The sequence below is a fragment of the Sphaerodactylus townsendi genome, linkage group LG07 (assembly GCF_021028975.2).
Source record: "Sphaerodactylus townsendi isolate TG3544 linkage group LG07, MPM_Stown_v2.3, whole genome shotgun sequence".
Lineage (NCBI taxonomy): Eukaryota > Metazoa > Chordata > Lepidosauria > Squamata > Sphaerodactylidae > Sphaerodactylus > Sphaerodactylus townsendi.
Genome location: NC_059431.1, coordinates 122,388,454 through 122,411,104, shown reverse-complemented (window position 1 = coordinate 122,411,104; position 22,651 = coordinate 122,388,454). Strand labels below are relative to the sequence as shown.

Sequence of the window (22,651 nt, the reverse complement as noted above, 5' to 3'; positions counted from 1 at the left end):
TGAAAATGAATTACAGCTGCACACTGGACAGCTTACATTTATTTCTGAACCTTTTAATCAAACCTTGTCGACTGTAGTGGTCCCCTCAAACAAGAGGTCTCTGAACTCTCAGGGCCCGTTGGGCAGGTGAGTGCATTGTGCCTGACAGACACGTAATAAGGGAGCATCCCTTTATCAGTGAGAGCCACTGTCCCGAGGTGTGGAAGGTAACTACCACCAAAGCAGATCCCATCAGTTCCCCGAGAAACTGGTTAGTTCAATTACCGCCTTGGACAATATCCAGGGGCCAGGCTGCAAGCAGGGCTGAAGGATTAAAAAGTTAAGGCAGACTGATACTTGCAGAAGGAACCAAAGGCCCTGTGGAGCCAAGGCAAAGGGTAGCTTTCCCAGCAGCCCCAGGGGCTGACTCAAAGGCGAAACCTTTTCTGGCAAAACCTTTTCTGGCGGCCTGGGAGCAATCAGGCCGAGTCTGATCTCTCAGGCAGAGGCAGAAGCTCCGTCTCACATTCTGCAGGCCCAGCTTAACCTCTAGACAGCAATGGATCCGTCGCGGAAGTTGGTTTTCCCAATAAGGGCGTTGATGAGGGCGGGCCGCCCGTTCCTGCACTCAGACTGTGCAGCCTTGATGACGTCGTCCATTTGCTCCTCGTTCTGGCGGGAGAGCAGGAAGCCCTTCCCGCCTAAACCTTCAGCCACCACGTGGTAATCTGTTGAGAAGGAGAAGTCATGTTGCAGAGGGTAGCTGTGATGGTCTCTGGCAGACCAGCTAGATTTAAGTCCAGTATCTCCTCAGAAACCAACAGTATTTTCTTGGGGTAGTGTGTGAGCTTTTGAGAGTCAAATCTCCCTTCATCAGATACAAGTAGGAATGACGATCTTCTAGTTCTTATATCCCAGTCAGAACTTGGGAGGGGTGCTGCAAAGAAAAGAGGCAGGAGGCCTCCCCAAATACACCCCCAAGAGAGCACTTGTTGGTGATCCCTGGCCGAAAAGGGATCTAGCTTTCCTCAACAAGGGGCAGGGGCTTTTCAGCCCTGGCCTCGGCCTGGTGGGAGGCTCTGTCAAGTGAGATCTAAGCCCTGCAGGGCATGTAAGTTTCTCCAGGCCTATGGTTGAGGGCGGCAACGACAGGCCTCCCTTCCTCATCTTCCCCTTCCTTCAATTTGCTCCCCTTAGCTCAGGGGTGTCCAACTCTGGCCCCCCAGATGTTCATGGACTACGATTCCCACCAGCCCCTGCCAGCATGGCCGATTGGGGCGCCAGAGTTGGACACCCCTGCCTTAGCCAGTGAGGGATGGATTTTACGGTGCCTTTTAGAATGCACCGTCACATACTTTTAACCTGTTCCTTTGCTGCTGCAGCTGCCCCGGGGCCATCCAGGGGGAGGGCGGCCCGGAAGCCACCTGGCGGAGGTCCAAGGCTCAGCCCCATCTGCTGGACTCCGGCCCCTTTCAGAACAGCTCCCCGGTTCCACTTCAAGCCCCTCTTCAAACTTACTTCTTCAGTGAGGATCCTGACAGACTCTTTTAGTGCCCTTGACCATTGACCATTAAGCCCAAGAACATGCAACAGGTCTTTCTTGCTAGGGCTGCCATCCTCCGGGGGTGGCTGGACATCTCCTGATCTCCAGGCGACAGAGGAGAAAATGCCCACTGCAGAAGGTGGCCTCTGTGGCCTGATAGCCCATTGAGTTACATTGTTCGCTATGGCTGTGCTGTAGCAGAAAAGCTATTGATGACGATACCCCATTTAAATCCCTCCTTTCCCGAAACCTCACTTGCCTCAGGGCCCACCCCCAAAACCACTGGGCGTTTCCCAACCTGCAGCAGGCAGCCCTCTTTTCTGTTGATTCCCCGTCCGTGTCACGCCTCCGATCGGAAGCTCCTCAAGCAGGAATGTTCCTGTGAACACCGAGGGCATCACCCCCCCCCCCATTTCTGAAAGGCCCACACACCTTGGATTTAAGGCAGGGCCCCCAGTGTGATGGCCACCAACACCACTTCAGAAAGGGGGCAAGGCTAGGCAAGGCTTTTGCTCAGCAAGGTTTCTGACTGACTGGACAGATGTTGAAAGGTGCTCTTTTGGCAGCAGCGGCTTCCCCAGCAAAAGCACCTGCTCCGTGTGCCTGAAGGGGAGCTGAGGGCAGCAGCACATTCCGCGGCAGGCAGCCATTTTGTGCCTTTGCCCACCATGTTATGTCAGAATTCCAAAAGTGCTCATAGGTTCAAAAAGGTTGGCTTCTGAGCATTCTTTGGACCTGCCAGCTTACCCAGGTAGTCCAGATTACAGGCCACACTGCTGCCCAGCATTGGGACTTGTTCTCGGGAGATCTGGCTCCAGCAGGCATCATTCCCCACCAGGGCGATGACGGGCGTCTGACAGAGCAAGAGCAAGAGAGACAGAGCCAGAGGTTGGACGGCTGGCTCAGCAGCTGGCTTTCCCCAGCAGCCCTCCCATACTTAGGCTGCTGCAGGGCTGGGAGCTGACTGTGCAATGATTCGGCTGATGAAGCAATTGCCCCAAACCCTTGCGAGAAAAGGGGCAAAGAGGGGAGGATGAAACTCCTGCTGCAGTCGAAACTGAACAGGGTTAACCCTTTACTGGCTGCTCATGGGAGAGAAAACTGAGGTGACCCAATCCAGGAGCATTTCCATTCCTTTCAGGACCTCCCACCCCCCACTGCTGGGCTTATCTCCCCCTTCTCCACAATACTTGAAATTTATTTATTTATTTGCTCCATTTATACCCAACTTTTCTCCTCAACAGGAGAAAAGAGTTCTCCTCTCCTCTCACAACAAATGATGTATTACCCTCTGCTGTTCTTTATGGCAAATACAGAAGACAACCATTAACAGAATGTGCATGTTTGTGTGGTAATGGGAGTATCGAATCATTGGAGCAGGTTTCATTTGAATCTCAGATCTTGAGGCAAATTCAGGAAGTTCTCATTAACTCTACAGCCTCTTGTCTTCCAGGAGGAAGACAACACTTCTTGCAACTCTGCTTGCAGTTAAGGATCAAGAGGTCATAATAACGGTGAATCCGGTGGATACAATGGAAGAATTAAAAACTATACTAGAAGATTTTCAGAAATATTGTGGATTAAAAGTTAATATGGAAAAAACAGAAATAATGGGGGTTAATGTGGAAAAAAGACAATTAGAAAGAAGACTAGTAAAAAAGAAGATTAAATATTTAGGTATCATAATAAAACATAGAAAGGAGAAGATGTTTAAATATAATTATGAGGCAAGATGGAAAAATATTAAAACAATTAAAAGAATGGGATAAGAAGACCTTATCGATTACAGGAAAAATCAAAACATAAAAAATGTGTATCATGCCAAAAATGTTTTATTTATTTCGAACTCTTCCTTTAGAAATTAAGAAGAAGCAATTTGAGGAATGGGATAGAAAGCTGAAAGCTTGGGTGTTCAATCAAAAAAATCCAAGAATTATGAATAAGATAATATATATGACAAAAAATTATTTGGGCTGGAGGATACCTAAAATGCAAGAGTACTATAAAGCATTCCAGATTAAAAGTCTGATGAATATAAATGAGGAAAATGTTGAAGGATGGGTTCAGTTTGAAAATGAAATAAATGAAGGGATTGGTGTTTACGGAATATTGAATAATGAGTTGAAGAGAGGGAACCAAACTGCAATAGGGCCAAAAAAGGTGTTACTAGATATACCGTATATACCGGCGTATAAGACGACTGGGCGTATAAGACGACCCCCCCCCCACTTTTCCAGTTAAAATATGGAGTTTGGGATATACTCGCCACATAAGAGTACCTGGCATATAAGATGACCCCACACTTTACAGATGATTTCACAGGGTTCAAAAGTAGTCTTATACGCCAGTATATACAGTATGGGGGAAATGGAGAGGTAAATGGATGCCCGGCACTCTAAATGTGGCACCTTTGGCAAGTGTGGCCGGAAAAGATCGAAAAAAAGTGATTAAAATATTGAAAAGACAAGGAATTCAAACTGTTACAAATCCGATAAGAGAAGGAAGAGAAATTATGACATTACAAAATTTTATAGAGTTAGGAGGTAATGAGAACTGGTTGGTCTTGAGGGGCATTTGGGAAAGGATAAAGGTTTCACGAATAAGAGGATATATATATGTATGTATGTATGTATGTATGTATGTATGTATGTATGTATGTATGTATGTATGTATGTGTGTGTGTGTGTGTGTGTGTGTGTGTGTGTGTGTGTGTGTGTGTGTGTGTGTGTGTGTGTGTGTGTGTGTGTGTGTGTGTGTGGATGGATGGATGGATGGATGGATGGATGGATGGATGGATGGATGGATGGATGGATGGATGGATGGATGGATGGATGGATGTATATATATGTGTGTGTGTGTGTGTGTATGTGTATATATATATATAAGTATATATATATATATATATATAAGTATATGGTTGAAGACAAAGACTTTATGATAAGAACATTAAATCAAAAATGGGAGAAGGAAGGTTTTCTAGACACTGGGAAAACTGAAAATTTAATAGACAGTTGGAAAAATATAAAGATTGAGAAATATATGGAGTTGGAAAGAAAAGTGATATTGAAATGGTATAGAACACCAAAGAAACAATCTGAAGCATATATGATTAAAGTCCCTAAATGCTGGCACTCATGCGGAGACCAGTGGAGGCATATTCATATAGCCATGTATGTGGACAGAACGCATTGATAGAAGGAGGAAAAAATTTTGGACAACCGTCAGAATGTTATATACTCGAGAAACTGGTGAAGGTTAATATTGGGATAAATAATGATTTAATGTTCATGGGTGTAATGGAGGATAGAAGGGTAGATTAAAAATATAGCTACATGTATAAAATAATGATCAAAGCAGCACATGCAACAATAGCTTTAGGCTGGAAAGAAAAGAAAAAATAGACAATCCAGAAATGGTTGGAATATATCTGGGAACAAGTGACACTGGACATTTTTGATATAATAACAAAAAATAAACCATGGCAAGATAAACAGAGCGAAATTTTGAAGATATGGACAATATATGCGTACTGGATGAAAGAAGCTGGAGTCAATGAGGAGATATGGGAGAAGAGATTACAAAGAATGAACTTACTGCTGTTTGATAAAATTATGAAGAAAATACAGGGGGAGAGGGGAAAAAGGGGAAAATGTATCGTTTGAAAACAAATGAAGAAGAGTATTAATATAAAATGGAATATTCAAATGATACAATAAAAATTTTTTTTAAAAGGATCAAGAGGTCACATTCAGAGGCACCAAAATTGAATGGACAGCTCCCAAAATTAGGAAAATTTGTTAGTCACCTGTAATTTTAGAACGATGTTTATATTTCTAACTTTGTAATTTTACTGTATTTTTTTCCTAACTGATTCTGTTTCCTCTGGTATTTGGTTCTATGACCTTTTAACTGATGCATTTTTATGTTTTGGCATTATATGTTCAGTATTATCTTACAGCTTTCATTCATTCTAGTCATGGACTGTATAAATAAATCTTATCACAACAATCCTGTGAGGTAGGTCAGGCTGCGTGTGTTTGTGATTGGCCCAAGAGCACCCAGCAAGTTTCCACGTCAGAGCAGGTCATCCTAGTCCAATGCTCTAACCACTACACCACACTGGTCAGACTGCGGAATGAGAACCAGAAGAGGCAGAGGAAGTAGAAAACAAAGGAAACCTCCCTCTTTCTCCCACTTCACCATACCTATTTTCCCCATTGGTGAACTACATGGAAAGCTGTGGTGGTGGTGGGGGGGGGGATGTGCAAACGAGAGAACAAAAGAACGAAGGACCTACTGACGATCACTTATGATTCTTCTTTTGAACTAAAAGGAATCTCCACGTTCAGAGGCAGTCAGTCTCTGAATCCCAGAGCCAGGAGACAACATCAGGGGAAGCCCTTGACCTTTACGCCCTGTTGCTGGCCCTCCTGAAGAAGTGGTGGGCCACTCCAGAAAGGCTGAGTGAGATGGGCCACTCGTCTGGTCAGCAGGGGTCTTATCTTTCACCAATTTTGCAGCAGTTTGAAGAAGTGCAGATTCCTACCAAGCTACATGAACTAAACTGCAGCAAAGGAGGGGGAGCCAGAAGAATAATGGGGTGTGTGTGTGTGTGTGTGTGTGTGTGTGTGTGTCAGATCTCCCAGAGTTCAAGCCAAGTCAGGGACTACCTCCCCAATGGAGACCACAAGGCTGTTATTGAAAACCAGTTGCTAATAGAGATCTACAACTCAAGGGTTGTTATGGAGCAATGAACTATTTTATGAAAAAAATGGCCCAGTTGCTATCACTTTCCCCACCTTGCCCTGAACCGACTAACTTCAAACCTACTGTTGCAGAGTGCTTTGGATGCCCCCACCGCACCCCCGAGACTGGGAAAGGGTCAATTTCAAACTCAGGGTCACAAATGGAGGAGGGGGACCCATATATGTTGTCTTCATTGGAAGGAGGGTGGGATTAAAATGTTTTGATAGTTTACCTTATGTCGCACAAAGGTGTCGAATTCCATTACACTGAATCCAAGAGAGCCATCTCCATACAAAATCCAGACCTGCCAAGGTGTGAAAAAGGAAATCGAGGGCAGTAGCCAGCAGCCGCAGTGGTGGGAGGTGCAGGAACCCCTCAATTGCCCAAGGGTGAGCAGCTACAAGAGACTACTCAATCCAGAGCATGAAAATGGACCCAAGACTATGGTAGGTATTATCAATAGCAATCTTTTCAAGAGGGACCCCTAGAAGTTAAAAGACCAAATGGAGGCTATCGTACTTTGGTCCCATTATGAGAAGACAAGTGGCGCTGGAGAAGACAACAGCGCTGGGAAAGGCGGCAGGAAAAGAGGAAAACTCAACTTGAGATGGGCTGACTCCATGAAGGAAGCCGGGATTCCCACTCTGCAAGACCTGCGCACAGCTGTTAACCACAGGACATTGGGGAGGACATTGATTCATAGGGTTGCTGTAGGTGGGAAGCAACTTGAAGGCACTTAAGAAACACACAATTATCCCAGCGGACGGCCCACTCTTGACTCACCTCAGACTCTGGTCTGCAGAGCTTGGCTCCCAAGGCAAAGCCTCCACCAACTCCCAAGGTCCCAAAAGCTCCTGCGGTGGGAAGAGATGGTGAATCAGTAATGAGTTGTCTAGTCCACATTTCCTGTCTGAAGACGGGGTCTAAAATAGCCTGCAGACTGGGGTTTGCCTAGCGCCGCCAAAGGATGGAGATTGCACAATGTCTAGGGCCATGGTGGCGAACCTTTGGCACTCCAGATGTTATGGACTACAATTCCCATCAGCCAATTGGCCATGCTGACAGGGGCTGATGGGAATTGTAGTCCATAACATCTGGAGTGCCAAAGGTTCGCCACCACTGGTCTAGGTGGTGCTTCCTTCATGACAGAATTGTTCTTCTATTGCTACATTTTAACCATTCTCCCAGCAAAATTAATCAACTGCATCTTGTCCTATTGCTAGTCAGCCTTTCTGAGATCCCTTTTTAAAGATGTGGTGCAGCCAGCAGTCTCAGCACGGTGCTTGCGGGCGTCCTGGCACCTGCCAAGCGGGGCTGACTGGAGTCCTGATTGGCTGTGCAGTTATTGCTGGGGCAGCAGCGGCCACTACAGCACAAGGACCTTCATGGTGTGACTGAAGGTGGCCAGCTTGTCCCGCTTGTAGCAGCCACTGGGTGGTTGGCCTACCAGGCTGCGTCAGAATTCCAAAAGGTGAGGACCCCTCCCACCCCCGTTCCACAGATTAAGAGCTCCCACCTCCCCTGCCCTCCCACTAGGGGACAGCCTCTGGCCGGTCAAAAACCCCAAGGCGGCTGCTGTGCCAGCCCCGCCCCCCCCGCCCCCCCGCCCAGGCTTGCTTCCTCCAAGCTAAGTAACTGCTGGATATCTACCAAGAGACCCTGCAGGACACTGTCTTGCCCAAATGTAGATTTTTAAAACTGTTTCTCGGTTCTCGGAGAGCATTTATGGTCTCGGCAAGATTAAACTCGATTCCTCCTCAAGTAAGGCAAGGTGGAATGCAAAAGAATGCAAAAGCTCAGGTGGAATGCAAAAGCTCAGATGGACTCTTTGACTGTGCTTCTGGACAGATAGAAACTTTGGAGGATTGCTTGCTGGGATGCGGGACCTTTTACAGTATTAAGGATCTGTGGATTACTCCCCTTTTCTGTAATAATGAGGGACGACCAGTACCAGCTTGGGCTAAGAAACTCTTGGCAGGTGTGGTTTTAGGAATTACATTGGCTATAGCAAAATTTTTTATCGTGCGATTAAATTCAAAGGACCTCAGGTGCGGTAACTGGTTGGTTATTTAAATTATTATTATTTCCTTGTATCTAGTGTATCTTGCATTTTCCGTGTATCTAGTGAGACATTGCTCGAGGCCTACAGGCTAAATGAACAGCGAAACCCTAGCCAGGCACTGTCTAGTGCGCACAGATTTTAAAAAGATGCAAAAATAACCACTTTGGTCCTGGGTGTCTCTGCCATTCAATCCCCTACTAATTAAATACCGTTTGCCTGAAAAGCTGCACCAGGCTAATGTGTTACCTGGATCCAGCCAAGACAGCGGTTGAGGGGGCTGCACAATATAGGCAGCGCTCCCCACGAAGTCGCCCCCATCCACCACCAGCAGGCTATCTTCAGGAAGCAAGCGATCCACTTGACACAGCAGCTTCAGCGGGTTGAGGTGCAGCTCCAACACCTCCTCTGCCTTCTCACTGCGGAGGGACGGAGGATCAGAGGCCAGCCCACCCCTCAGCGCACCCTCCAAACATTTGCACACAGGTCGGCGGCAGCAGGTCCAGCTAACAGCGCCTGAAGGTCTTTGCAGGACTGGTTTTTAAAAAATTAAAACGCAAATTCTGTCCCCTGCACAGGAACATCCGGTCACAACCAGGTAAAACAAAACAGCCCCAGCAGCACTGGATAAAAGCATTGTGCCAAAAGACAATTAAAACAACATTTGATTAAACATTGGGTACAAAAAGCTCCCCAAAACACCCTCTGCAGAAGCCATTAAATCAGAAACTGCATCAGAACAGCCCCACTAAATCAGACCAGTGGTCCGTCTAGCCCAGTCCCCTGCTTCACACAGCAGACAACCAACTGTCCTGGAAAGACAGCAGAGCACAGAGGCTGGAGCGCTCAGAGGAACACGAGAAGAGCCCTGCTGGATCAAGCCGGAGAGGGGACATCTCGACCAGTATCCACCTTCGCCCAGCGGCCGGCCAGCTCTTCCGGAGATTCAACAACAGGGCCTAGAGGTCGACGCCTTCCTCTGACGTGGCCTGCTGGCAGGGGCACTCAGCAATTCCAATTGGGTGGTTTTTAACTTTTACCTGAGCAATTCCAATTGGGCGGTTTCTAACCTGTTTATTTTCTCCTTCACCCGATCCGTCTCTTTCAAGCTCAGTGCCCACTCCTGGGGGCAGGAGTATCCCTTGAGCCCTTTGTTCAGCTGCACCAGGAAGGAACCTGCATCCGCTGTAGAAAAGGAATTCAAGAAGCCTGAAACACACATATCTGTGCAGGCACAGCCGAGGCATCCTCGCCTGCACTCCATCGGCTGTCACCTCCTTCCCGCAATCCCAGTCTTCCAAACCCCGCAGTTCACACTCTGCAGACCCCGGTGGGCAACTTACCTCTAATGGCCAAGTGGGGTTTCCAGAACACGCGGGCGTTCCTCAGCAGCTGCGCCCGGTCTCTGTTGACAGCAATGACTTTGCTGCGCCTGCTCAGCACACGCCCGAAGGACAGGCGGAAGTCACAGACAGTACCTGGAGGAAAGAGTTTGTGGGAAGAGGTGAATCACTGTCTGGTGAGACACTTTGGAAATACTCACCCTTTTCTGAACCCCGCCCCCCCCCCCCCATGCTTCCAGAAAGGCCCCTTTTCCTTACTGTCCCACAATCAAAGAAGTTCATCTGGCAAGCACACGAGAGGGTGTTTTTTTGGTGTCGGCCCCACAATTCTAGAACAACTTCCCCAGGGCGGGGCACCTGGCCCCCTCCCTGTTGATCTACCAGAGGCAGCTAAAGACAGTTTTATTTAGGGCAACAATTGCCTGGTTTCGTTTTTATTTATTGGCAGTCCTAACTGGAGTTTTTAAACTGTGACCTTTTGTGTATTTTTTATTGTCGTTGCTTTATTTACATGGCTTTATTTATTTATTTAAAAATGTACATTCTACCCTATCTTTAACTTTTCCTATGATCACTTGATGGGCATTGCAAGCTGCCTTGAGTTCTGCAAGGGAGAAAAGCAGCCAATAAAGGTTATGAAAAAAGTGTGAAATAAATAAATGAAGTTTGGTTACCTGCCAGGATGACCACATCTGCCTCCTTGAGTGCCTCTCGACGATTCTGACGGATGTGCAGGGGACTATTCTTTCCCAGCATGCCACGGGCCATACCTCCCAAGAAGCACGGAATCCTCATTTCCTCTAAGGCAGCTCTGCAAAAAATGCATGGGCTCTTAGAAGAGAGGATCAGCCATCACCAGCAAAGTCACCCCTGGCTTGTGAACCCACCATGCTCCTCTGCACTAAAATACACAATTAAGAAACGTAATTTGCTTTGCTCCTTTGGCTACACATTCCCAGACTTCCTCTCCTAAGAGATTACAGTGCATCGGAGCCAGTGGCAGTCTACCACAAAGTCTAGTGGCATTCCAGTGGCATAATCAAGTTGGGATCTCTGCAGATGGGACCAATTGCAGGTTGGGCCTTCCTTGAATTTCTGCAAAGGTCTCTGAGCACCACTCACCTGAGTACCTCTATGGGCGTCGGAGGTGATGTCACTTGGCTGCCGAGAAGGATGAGCGGTTTCTTGGCTCGGCTGATGAGCTCCACACACTGCTGGACCTGCACAGAGAACGGGGCTCAATTGACAGACCCTGGCTCCTGGGCATCAACCGTGTGCCAGGGTAGGCCCAGTCTGATCCTCTGGGAATCCTGGCAGCAGAGTTCTTAACATCAGATCTCAAGGCTAAGTTGCACCAGGAAGAGAAACCTGAACAGGCAATGACACGTTTGACCAGGTTGAAATTAACACTAACCCAGCTTAAAGCCACAGAAATCTGGTGCTTCAGGCTGCCACGTGGCAGATGAATTATCTCTGCGTGGCCTACGCCAAGGTGGAAAAATAGCCACCTGGTCTTCTGATGCCCCCTATAGCCAGAGGCTGACATATTTAATGGACGTTAGCTAACCTGACTAGCCCAATCTCAGAAGCTAAGCAGGGTCAGCCCTGGCTAGTCCTCGATGGGTGACAACGGAAGGTGGCCAGGGTCATTCCACAGAGACAGGCCATGAACATCTCTTGCCTTGAATACCCTACAGACAGTGGTGGGATCCAAAAATTTTAGTAACAGGTTCCCATGGTGGTGGGATTCAAACTGTGGCGTAGCACCAATGGGGCTGGGCGGGGCACAACGGGGGCGTGGCCGGGCATTCCGGGGGCGGGGCATTCCTGGGCAGGGCTGTGGCGATTTGTGCACTGCGCCCAGTTCCTAAGGTGGGAAACGCATGCATCGCGAGGCGCGAGGCTGCCACAAGCACGCCAGTGCACCTCCTGATAGGACTTCTTCAAGTTCTGCGTGCTACTGCTGAGAGGAGGGGCGTAACTAAGGCAAAAATCACGTGGCAACCACCCATAGTAACCCGCTCTCGGCACACACAAATCATTAGTAACCTACTCTCGGGAACCTTTGAGAACCTGCTGGATCCCACCTCTGCCTACAGATGTGGAAAGAGAAGCAGGGTCAGCTCCAGTTGGTACTTAGATGGGAAACTTCACACGGCCACACACACACACACAAACAGCCACACACACACAAACAGCCACACACACACACAGTGTATCATACTGTTCCCTAATATCCTCCCAAAGAGTGTGAACTGGGGTAAAAGGACAATTACTGGAGTTTCAGGCAGCAATTTATTCTTTGGCAATACATTTTTCAGGCAGCAATTCATTCTTCTGAATCCTGAATGGGTGCCTGAAGAGAACATTCATCCAGGTGGCTTGAGGTGGGGACAGCCAGCGTCCTCCAGCGTGGGGCTTTCTCAAGGAGAGCAAGTAAAGCAAAGTAAGTACTATAAGGATACTATGAAGGGCCGACATAATTTCCATGAGTTTGGTTTATGAACTGAGATGGGAAGAGGCTGACCTGTTATTTGCTTGTCTGATTCTCCTACAATAAATCAATGGAGCCACAGAAGCCCAAGTCTCGGGTCCTTTCCAGTATCAACGGAGGTAGAGGGGGCTGTCAAATTGCAACTGAGGTGGTTTGCCATCACCTGCCTTTGTTTAGCAACAAGGGGTTTCCTTGTTGGTTTCCCATACTAACCAGGACTGGCCCTTCTGAGGACTGACAAGAGCGGGCAATCCAGGCCAGGGCCCAATATCAGTGCCTGCCTCCCAAACTGATAAAAGTATGTGGGTGCTTTATTAATGACTCCAGATCAATGTGCAACTCCCATGATAGATGGAGGCAGCTCCCAGGGATGAGGGCAACAGCAGCAGCTCATTTTGCAGGCAGACGGTTTTGGAAGGCAGGGCTGTCTGGCCACAGGAAGGAGGACGGAACGGGGCCCTCGTCTCTACAGAGGGCCCGGAACGACAAACTATACACTCCGCTTCCCACTTTAGAAGAAGAGTCTTGGAGTCCTGCCTTTCTGCCCTGTGAGGAGTTTCAAGGTGGCTTAGAAATTTCTTTCCCTTCCTCTCCCCACAACAGACTCCTTGTGAGTCAGATGGGGCTGAGAGAGTTCTGAGACAACTGTGACTGGCCCAAGGTCACCCAGTAGATTTCATATGGGGGAGTGGGGAAACAAATCCAGTTCACCAGATAAGAGTCTGCCACTCATGTGGAGGAGTGGGGAATCAAACCTGGCTCTCCAGATTAAAGTCCACCTGCCCTTCCTCACTGTACCACCCTGACTCTCATTTTGTCAACTGAACTCACTCTGGGCTGGCCTCTTGGTGCCTTCCCTGGGAAGCCTCACCTGACTCTTGGTGGCATGCGGCACCCGCACTGGCAGTGGTGAAATGTCCCTCGGCTCCCATGCCCCAGCAAACAGGTTCGCTACGTAGTTGCCCAGATACCTGGGTGACAAGAGAGAGGATATGACCACTGAAGCCAAGAAACTAACATGGCTGTAATACACAGGAGAATGTAATCCACGACAGAGAAGGCACCGAACCTCATCTGTTTTGTTGCCCAAAATACTAATTACTCTGAAGTCTGGATGTTTAGGGAGTTGCTGGTAGGCAAAGGTCAAAGGTGCAACTTGGAAGGCAAAAATTTCCCACCCCGTGTACAATGTAACACTCAGCTGAGAGCAAATGACAACACTTCTCCCAGGAGAATTGCCAAAGTTTGATTTGAAAAAAGCTATGCATAATGTTAAAGAAAAATGCTACGGCATTTTAAACCCTTCTAGATCTTCAGTGCATGATAACCATGCCCTAATTAAACCACCATGTTTTGTGGAATACATTCAGCGCCACAGACCATGTGGATTATACAGAAGTGTTTTATCCAGGGGTGGGATTCAGCAGGTTTGCGCCACTTCGGCAGAACCGGTTGTTAAAATGGTGCTTGTAAACAACCAGTTATTAAATTATTTGAATCCCACCACTGGTTTTATCCCATCAGAATATTCACAGATCAAACTTTACGCGCATCACAATTTAAAGACAAAAGCCTGTTAGAACCAACCAAAATACAAAAGTGTGAAGCTTTCAACTTCTTTCATCAGCCTGGATGAACCTCGCTTTGCTTTTTGGGTTTTCCTTTTGAGGAACACAGATGCCTCCAAACTCTGACCCTTTCCGCACAAACCTTTACGATTGGGGGAAGGAAAAAAAGTTTCCTCCAGGGAGTTTCACATTATTTGTACCCCCAAACATTTTATTTCCAGCCTCAAATTTTAAAAAATGAATCCCCTTTTAAAAGATTATCTAGCTCAAGGGTGTCCAACTCTGCTGGCAGGAGCTGATGGGAGTTGTAGTTCATGAACACTTGAAGAGCCAGAGTCGGGCACCCCTGATCTAGCTGAAATGTTTGGAAAATGTCCTCAGTGGCTGCGCAATTGATCGCCAGTGTTCCCCAAGCTTCTCTGAATGTCCCCCTCGGCGCCATTTTCTGAGCTCACTCTGTTTCCCCTCGCCTGCTTATCTGCAGCATTTCTCTGTTGTTTTATTAGCGGGGGGGGGGGCAATATTCAAAGCAGTTAAACGAGGAGTAGAACATGCAGCATGAGACTGAAGAGTTGAGGCATCAATTCAACACAGAACTCAAAAGGGGGGGGGGGCAGCCAGGAATTGTTCCAAGGGGGTGAGGGCGGACATACATAATTATACACAATGTTTTAGAAACGTTTTAGGGCTGTGAAGAAAGAGCCTCCGTCTACAATAATTCCACAAGCCCCTATTTGACTGCATGGCCGCCTCTCCCCAAATTGCCCTCAGAGACCCCTCCAGTCGCGGAGGGGAATCTGTTGGTGGCCCCCGGCCACAGGCCTGGTCAGCTGGCTTCAACACGAGCCAGAGCTTTTATGGCCCTGGGCAAGGTGGAACACTCTTCCTGGTGAAATCCAGGCCCTGCAGAGTCTGTCTCAGTTCTGCCGGGCCTTCTCTGCCGAGCCAGCCGGACATTCCCTTTCTTCCTAAATTCTCTCTGGTCCTCGTTTGGATATGGCGCACGAACCTGTTTCTTTTGTGCTCTCATGTTGGGTTTTTTACGCCATCTGTTTTTATACCTTAGGCACTTATGAGGTTTTAAATGTTTTATACATTTATCATATTTATTGTCATTTATTATGTATGTTTTATTGTGAGCTGGCTTGAGTCTTTGGAAATATGGCTGGATGTAAATGTAATAAATAAATAAAGAACGTACAAAGTTGAAGACTGTGTATGCTTTCTAGATCCAACTAACAAAAGGCACACCAAATCTTTCTTCGGCAGAGGTCTCCAACATGGGGCCCAGGAGCCCCCTCCGTGAAAGTGGGAGGGGCCAGGTGGAGCCTTTGCCCAGCCAGAGTTCTGGGGGAGTACTGAAGATTTAATTGGCGGCACAGATGTTTTAAAATGTTACTTTGGCAGCAGCAGCCACTATGGCACAAGGATCTGCACTGCAGGACTAAGGGTAAGTGGTGAGCGTACAAGAAAACATTTTCCAACCATGTGTGCATTTTGGGTCACCATCAGTTGGAAGTGACTTGGCAGCACAGACCCGTCTGCCAGTGGCAGTCAAGACATCTTCCTACTACCCTCGTCGAGTCACTTAGCTCTGCAGTAACTCAAGTTCGTCAATCTCTGCCCTGCTGAATTGTGCTGTTTCTACCAGGAGTCCTTGCTGGCAGTCTCAAAAGTTGTTATCGTTCAGAAGTTATCATTCTGCAGTTAACTTATTGATCGATTGAATATAGTTCCATCACACTTGTTATCCGCCTTGAGGCCCAGCGAGAAAGGCAGGCTTATAAATGAAAACAAATACAACCACTGGCTGCTCAGCCCTCATCAGGCAACAGCTTAGCTGACAGTTGGGAACACCAGTTTACTCACAAGTTGACCATGTTTCCCACCAGGCCCTTCGCAGCCTGAGCTCTCAACTGCTCTCTCTTGACCAGATGATAGGGATACAGCACATCCAAAGGGAACTCCACAAACACAGGACCTGCAAGACAGCCACGGCTTCTTCACACATCAGGGGACAAAGACCAGGCCTGAAGCTTCTACCTTCTGCCTAATGCAGAACAAGCACATGATGTAGTACGGATTCCGTCCAGTCCAAGTCCCTTGTGTCTTGCCGTCGCCACCTGGGGAGTCCAGGAGAATGGGCCACAAAGACCACCCCCCCTTACCTCTGCTAAGTTTAGAATGGTAATAATGACTCCACTCAGGCCAACCAGACAGCTCCTGATCAGACTTTGGCCTCGGAGATACCCAAGCGGCAGGGTAAGACGGCACGGAGCCCTCTGAACAGGGAGGAAAATGGTGGTCGCAACTATAGAGAAAAGTAAGTCTTGTACTAGCCATTGAGGGCAATATTAATGCTGTGTCCCCCCCCCCCCCGCCCCAAAGTTCTATGTTAACCAGTGCAGGAAATAAATCTTTGGACGAAATCAGTGCTTAAATAACATTATAATCGCTAACAGAGAATCGGGGGGGGGGGGGGGGATGGCAAGCGCTAGGACCCTAGGGGAGCATTCCACCACGAAAAAGGTCCAGGAAGATGGAGTGGTTTAAGCGCATATCTGCTGATTTCTGTTGGTGGAAAAGGGCTTAGAATGTTGTAAGCAGCGCATTCCAGGACAACATTGAGATTACAATATATCATCTGATAAGCGGTGGGGGTCAAACCTGGCTGATCACAAGAATCCTCCTGGGAAGTCAGCCAAGCCGGCATTTATTCAGTCTCCCTGATGAGGTTATTTTTGCAAGTGTTTTAAGTCTGAACGTGATTGCGCCAAGGGCTTTCTGACTACAACTTAATTGTGACAAGCATTGCGTTTTGGTAACTCAGAATTTGGATTCCTGGCTTCAGTGCTGCCAGCAACATATTTTATCACGTGCAGGAATAAACTGGAAGATCTGGTACCCAAAAAGCAGGTCTTGGGTCAGTGCTGATGGTCAGAATAGAGGTTTGTGCTGATGCTGGCCCAACTCTCTACAAGACTGACATTGGCTAGATGTCAATTGGCCATGCTGGTAGGGGCTGATGGGAATTATAGTTCCTGAACATCTGGAGAGCCGCAGGTTCCCTACCCCTGGTCTAGAAGAACTCTGCCACTTTGAAACAGTGGTATAGCCACCAGGGGGCGGGTGTGTGCGCGCGATGTACCAGGCGCACGCCTGCAGGGGGCGCCAAAATCAAAAATGTATTAAAAATATTTTAATGTTTTTAACGTTGTCAGCCGGCAGGGGGTGCACTTTTTAGAGTAGTGGCACCAGAATTTCAGGTTACCATCAGGTGACACTCCTGATGATATCAGCCAGGTTTGGTGAAGTTTGGTTGAGGGAGTCCAAAGTTATGGACCCCCAAAGTGGTGCCCCATCCCCCATTGTTTCCAATGGAAGCTAACAGTAGATAGGGCTTCCCTTTGAGGGTCCATAACTTTGCACTCCCTGAACCAAACTTCACTCAACCTGGGTGGCATCATCAGGATAGTCTCCTGAAAGTAGCCTGAAATTTTGGTACTGCTAACTTAAACATTGCTCCCCTGACAAGCACCCTCAAATATTCCCCAGATTCTGGTTCCTTCTGTTCCCTTCTGAGTGGATTTAAAGGGAGAACCTGGGCTCCCTAGATTAAAAAACATTGAAAGTATTACCGAAGGCTTTCACAGATGGATTCAACTGGTTGTTGTGGGTTTTCTGGCCATGTGGCCTTGGTCTGGTAGATCTTGTTCCTATTGTTTCACCTGCATCTGTGGCTGGCATCTTCAGAGGTGTATCACAGAGAGAAGTCTGTAAAAAGAGAAGTCTGGACACAGTGTATAACAGACTTCTCTCTGTGATACACCTCTTAAGATGCCAGCCACAGATGCAGGTGAAACATTAGGAACAAGATCTACCAGACCACAGTCACGCAGCCTGGAAAACAACCAACATTGGAAGTGATGCTGTTTGGGGGGTGGATGAAGAATCTACCCTGAAACAGCATGATTTTCAATGTTGTTTAAACTAGGGAGCCCAGATTCTCCCTTTAAGGTGGATTTAAAAGGAGAATCTGGGCTTCCTTGTCTAAACAATATTGAAAGTGATGCTGTTTGGGGTGGGTGGGGGGAATCCTCCTGAAACAGCATCACTTTCAGTGTTGTTTAAACTAGAGAGCCCAGATTCTCTCTTTAAGGTGGATTTTATTTATTTATTTATTTTATTTATTTATCAGTCTTATATACCGCCCAATCCCCGAAGGGCTCTGGGCGGTTAACAACATAAAATTTCAGATACATATAGACTGTAAATAATTTAAATTAGATTTAAAATGCAGCAAATAATAAACAATAAACAATGCTCGCAATTCCTATTAGACCCTCCCAGGAGGGGAGAAGAGCATGGGTCACATAGATAGTAATAGGCCCAAACATAGGAGGGTGAAGGGGGCACACAGTCAATGGCTGGACACTCCAAAGGCCCGGTGGAACAACTCCGTCTTGCAGGCCCTGCGGAACTCACCAAGGTCCCGCGAGAGGGTCTCGGATAGCCGGAGGAAGAGTATTCCACCTGAATTGGTGGCAGGGGCCAGGGCTGTAAAAGTCCTGGCCCGAGTGGAAAGAGCCAGCCGCATCATTGAGGGGCCAGGATTGCCATTTAAACTACTTCTGCTGAGCGCAGAGGCCTAGTAGGGACATATGGCTGCACGCGGTCCCGGAGGCAGGAGGGTCCCAGGTCGCGTGTCTTTTACAAGGTAAGCACCTATACCTTGGAAGACAATCCTGAATTCAACCGGGAGCCAGTGCAAGCTTACACAGTATTGGCTCTAATATGGTCACGGAAAGCTCTCCACGCGGAGCAGAAGCGGGCCGCTGCATTCTGGACTCAGCTGTAATCTTCCTCGATCAACCTCAAGGGTAGGCCCGCCGTGAGAAGCCCGAAGTTACGCTAATAGTCCAGCCTGGAGGCAATCAAGGTAATGGATCATCGTGGCCAGGTCTGCGATGGGAGAGGAAGGGAGCCAGCCGCCCGGGCCTGTCGAAGATGGAAAAACGCAACCCGTAGCTATATGGAGCCACCTGGGTCCTGATTGAAAGAGATCAATCCAGGTGGGACTCCCCCAGGCTGCGGACTGGAGGGGGCCGGGCGCCAATAAGGCCCCTCCCACACCGGCGTGACTGGAAATTCCCTCCCCTTACCTACTGCCAGAGGATCTCCTCCGGCCTTCACATGCGATTGAGTTTTTAACTCTGCTCTGCTGTGCAACTTCCAACTTTCAGCAACTGCTCCCCCAAACAGTGCTGGAGAGCTGCAGGGCGATGACCGCCTCTCCATCAACAGAATGATTGAGTGTCATCAGCCGCATTGATGACAGACTGCAGCCCAAAGCTCCGTACCAGCTGAAAGCAAGGGGTCGCGATGGAGAGTATTAAATAACAGCGGGGACAATAGCCCTCCCTGAGGCAATCTGGGCAATGAAGTGGGCACCACTGGGAGGCTTGGTCCTCTACAATTTCACATTGCTGTTACTCCGATCCCGGAGGAACGAGGCAATCCATTGAAGCTGACAGTGCCCCGCACCCCGGAAGCTGCCAGGCGGTGGGTCAAAAGGTCGTGGATCGACCATATCAAACGCTGCGGTCAGATCTTAACAATACTCAACAACGCCGGATCCGCCTCGGTCAGTTTCTCGCATACGGAGGCCGTGATCTGTGGACGGGCGACGAGGACAGTTCTCCTGGCCCCATGCCCAGCACGGAAGCCAGACTGGAAAGGGATCGACCGCCGATGCGTCATCCAGGAAAACCCTTAAGCTGCTCCAACATCTACTCTTCTTCAATTACCTCACTCCTCCCCAGAAACGAAAAGATCTCGGAGATCGGGTGTAATTGGCCAGGATCGCTGGTGGATCTAAGGATGGTCTTTTTCAAGAGTGGGCTGGGACTCACTGCTCCCTCCTTCCCTTAACCTTAACGAATTCCGCCGAAAGGCTCCTTTGCCTGCCCCAAGGGAGCCAATTGGATAATCTTTCAACCAGGGTGGGTCGTCAGGCTCCTCCCGCAAAGCTTCTAACAAGCCAGGAGGGCAAATTTGGATCCAGAAGGGACAGGTAGTAGGGTCTACCAGCAGCCAAGGCCCCTCTGGGCTCAACAGCAAAAAAAGGCTCTCGGAGGAGCAGGGAAAATCCGGCAAAAACATGGGCCTTGAAGATGGGCAAGGGAGCCTCCCAGTTCACTAATTGTAGACAAAGTGTGGGGAAGGTCCTCTAAGCGGAGGGATGTGGATTTTATCCGCATAAAAAGCTCTTCCATGGAATGCCTCTAAGCAGCTTTCTAATAGTCACCTCATTGAGAATTTATAGGAACTCCTCTCTCGGCCAAGGAGGCGTCAAAGACCTAATCACACTTAATGAAACAATTGTGCCGAAGTAAGAGCTTAGCTGATGCGAGAGAGGAGGAAGAAGAAAAGCCCTTCTTCGGCCTTCGTCGCCATCTCATAGGCCTTCATAAACGTCCTATAAGATGTTCGCGCCACTTCGTCACGAGATTTCCTCCACGCTCGCTCCAGACGTCTGAGGCCCCGTTTCATTTTAAAGAAGAATCTGGGCTCTCTAGTCTAAACAGCATTAAAAGTGATGCTGTTTCAGGGTGGATTCTCCCCTCCCCCACAAACAGCATCACTTTCAATGTTGTTTCAACTAGGGAGCCCAGATTTGTGAGTTGGGGCATGTTCTATGTGATTGTGACTTTGAGATGACATGGTGCAAAAAATTGTTCCTTGATCGTAGTGGGGGAGGGTGGCCTTTGTCCGTGGGAGGCCTCTACACTACGGGGCTCAGATTTTACCACTGACTCCATTTCTAGTTTTCAGTGGTAGAGAACCTGCAGGGCTCTCCAGAAATTCAGGGACCATACTCCTTATCAAAGTCTCTTTACCAGCATGGCCAATTGGCCATGCTGACAGAGGCTGATGGGAATTGTAGTTCCTGAACATCTGGAGAGCCGCAGGTTCCCTACCCCTGCCCTAGTTACACCTCTGTTTTGAAAACACCCGATGTGGCTGGAATGATAGATGAGGAACAGGTTACTGTGGATTGGGGGTGGGGGGAGAAATATAATTGATCCTTTGAATATGATTCTTTGCCACTGTTGCCTGGAGAAGGACCTTTGCCACGATGGTGGGGTGGAAGCTATTATATCCAAGGGCTGAGCTGTCTGCTTTTTCTTGCTATAAGCATAGGTGCCATCACCCTTTTCCGAAAACAATGTGCCCCCTTCAAATGGGAGATCCTCAACTCTGCCGAGTTTCCCCGGGTAGGGCAGTAAATTGTAGCCATGCGTGGCGCCTGAGAACGTGCTACGGCCTGCTTGCTAAGGAGTCAATGCAATGCCTGTTAGCATTGAATTGCTAGTTAAGAATCAATGATTGAGCCAGATAATAATCACACTATTAAGGTAGAAGAGATTTAGATAATGCAGGTGCTTTGCTGTAAAAAAAAACTCATTCATATGACAAGCAAAGCAGATTTCTCTGGATCAAAATCTCAAAATAGATTAGGTAAGATTTCTCTATGCATATAAGATTTGAGTTTATAGAAAATCCATAAAAGGATTCTTAAAACAAAAACCTGAAAGTTGGTTTTGCTTTAAATTTTAACTTACTATAATAATGTTCGGAGCTTTGAAATGTCTGGCACTTGTTTTTAACAGCAGTCCCAGGATTAATTTTGTATTGTCCTGCCTAAGAAAGAAGACTATTTCTTTTTCCAATAAAAAATTAACTAGGAAGGTTTGCTGCCATTACCTCACCTGAACAGATTTAAAGACTGATAAACAACTTTTATTAGGTATCTGCTGCTAAACTCTTTTACAACTGTGTTTTTCTTACAACTTTGCAAAGTTTCCTGCCTGGTTTGCCAATCTTAGTTCAATAAACAAAATTCACAATTATCTGTACTATTAGATTTACAGAATAATAGACATATTATATTAGGTATAAGAACGCTAAATGTTTTAAACAGAGAAAGTCCTTTAGAAATGTTTAGTCCAGATTCTCCAAATAGGTGCAGGAGTAAAACATCCTGTTGCGTGATGTGTCTGCTGATGCCCTCTGAGGTTGAGGATGGAGTGAAGACCTTTTTTGAGATCCCTAAAGCCCTGGGCCCTTCATGCACCCAGCACCAACATGAGGGCTGGGGCTTGATTTTTATTTCTACCCTGCCCTTCCCAACAGCAGAGTGGTATGTGGGAGAAAGCCATCAAGTACCGTTTTCAGTTTCTGCTGTACCAGTTTTGGTGCTTTCAGTGGCAAGATCAGACTGCTGATAATAAGGCTGTTGATGGTTCAGATTTCTAACAATAAAAGTATGGAAGAGCCAAGACACAAGCAGGATGAAGATCTACCCCAAGAAGGCCTTTGCAATAGTGGCTCAGAGCATCATTTCAACATCTCGACACCTGGAGATTGAATCCTAAGCTAATGATGCCCTCAGAATGTATTTATTAAGACTAGTAGCTGAGAGGCAGAAACGGTGGCTCAAGAGCAATTCTGGCCATTTGGGAAGCAGGTCTATCAGAACACACAGGAAAACATTCGTCGCAGGGCCTGCCTGGAACACCCCCTTCCAATCTGCCTGCCACCCTTTTGATGTCGCCCCTTGGGTTTCTCATTCCTCAGTTACAACAATGACCCAGATTTTAAGCTTAGTATTAGCAAGCAAGCAAGCCTTTATTGGCATAGAAAGCTTAGTATTAAGGAATCCTGATATCACCCATTAGACCATCAAAAGCAGCACTGATCCTGAACAGACGGGTATCTGTGTGCTTGGAGCAGCAGTGGCGCACTCTAATCTAATCAGGTTTTCTCACTGCTCTGCCGCTTATAAGAACATAAGAACTAGCCTGCTGGATCAGACCAGAGTCCATCTAGTCCAGCACTCTGCTATTCACAGCGGCC

General features: G+C 47.7%; 1 protein-coding gene across 1 annotated transcript in view; it reads right to left on the bottom strand.

Annotated features, from left to right (window-relative positions):
• Window positions 1–22,651, bottom strand: part of ILVBL (ilvB acetolactate synthase like) — a 46,257-nt gene continuing 23,606 nt past the window's right edge. Inside the window, exons 6-16 of the mRNA XM_048502689.1 lie at window positions 15,602–15,713; window positions 13,036–13,135; window positions 10,793–10,890; window positions 10,345–10,481; window positions 9,671–9,805; window positions 9,398–9,512; window positions 8,577–8,746; window positions 7,052–7,122; window positions 6,501–6,572; window positions 2,270–2,375; window positions 1–707 (exon numbers count right to left, since the gene is read on the bottom strand). Of these exons, the coding sequence (XP_048358646.1) occupies window positions 529–707; window positions 2,270–2,375; window positions 6,501–6,572; window positions 7,052–7,122; window positions 8,577–8,746; window positions 9,398–9,512; window positions 9,671–9,805; window positions 10,345–10,481; window positions 10,793–10,890; window positions 13,036–13,135; window positions 15,602–15,713 (1,295 nt within the window). The 3' untranslated portion in view covers window positions 1–528. The remainder of the gene's footprint in view (window positions 708–2,269; window positions 2,376–6,500; window positions 6,573–7,051; window positions 7,123–8,576; window positions 8,747–9,397; window positions 9,513–9,670; window positions 9,806–10,344; window positions 10,482–10,792; window positions 10,891–13,035; window positions 13,136–15,601; window positions 15,714–22,651) is intronic.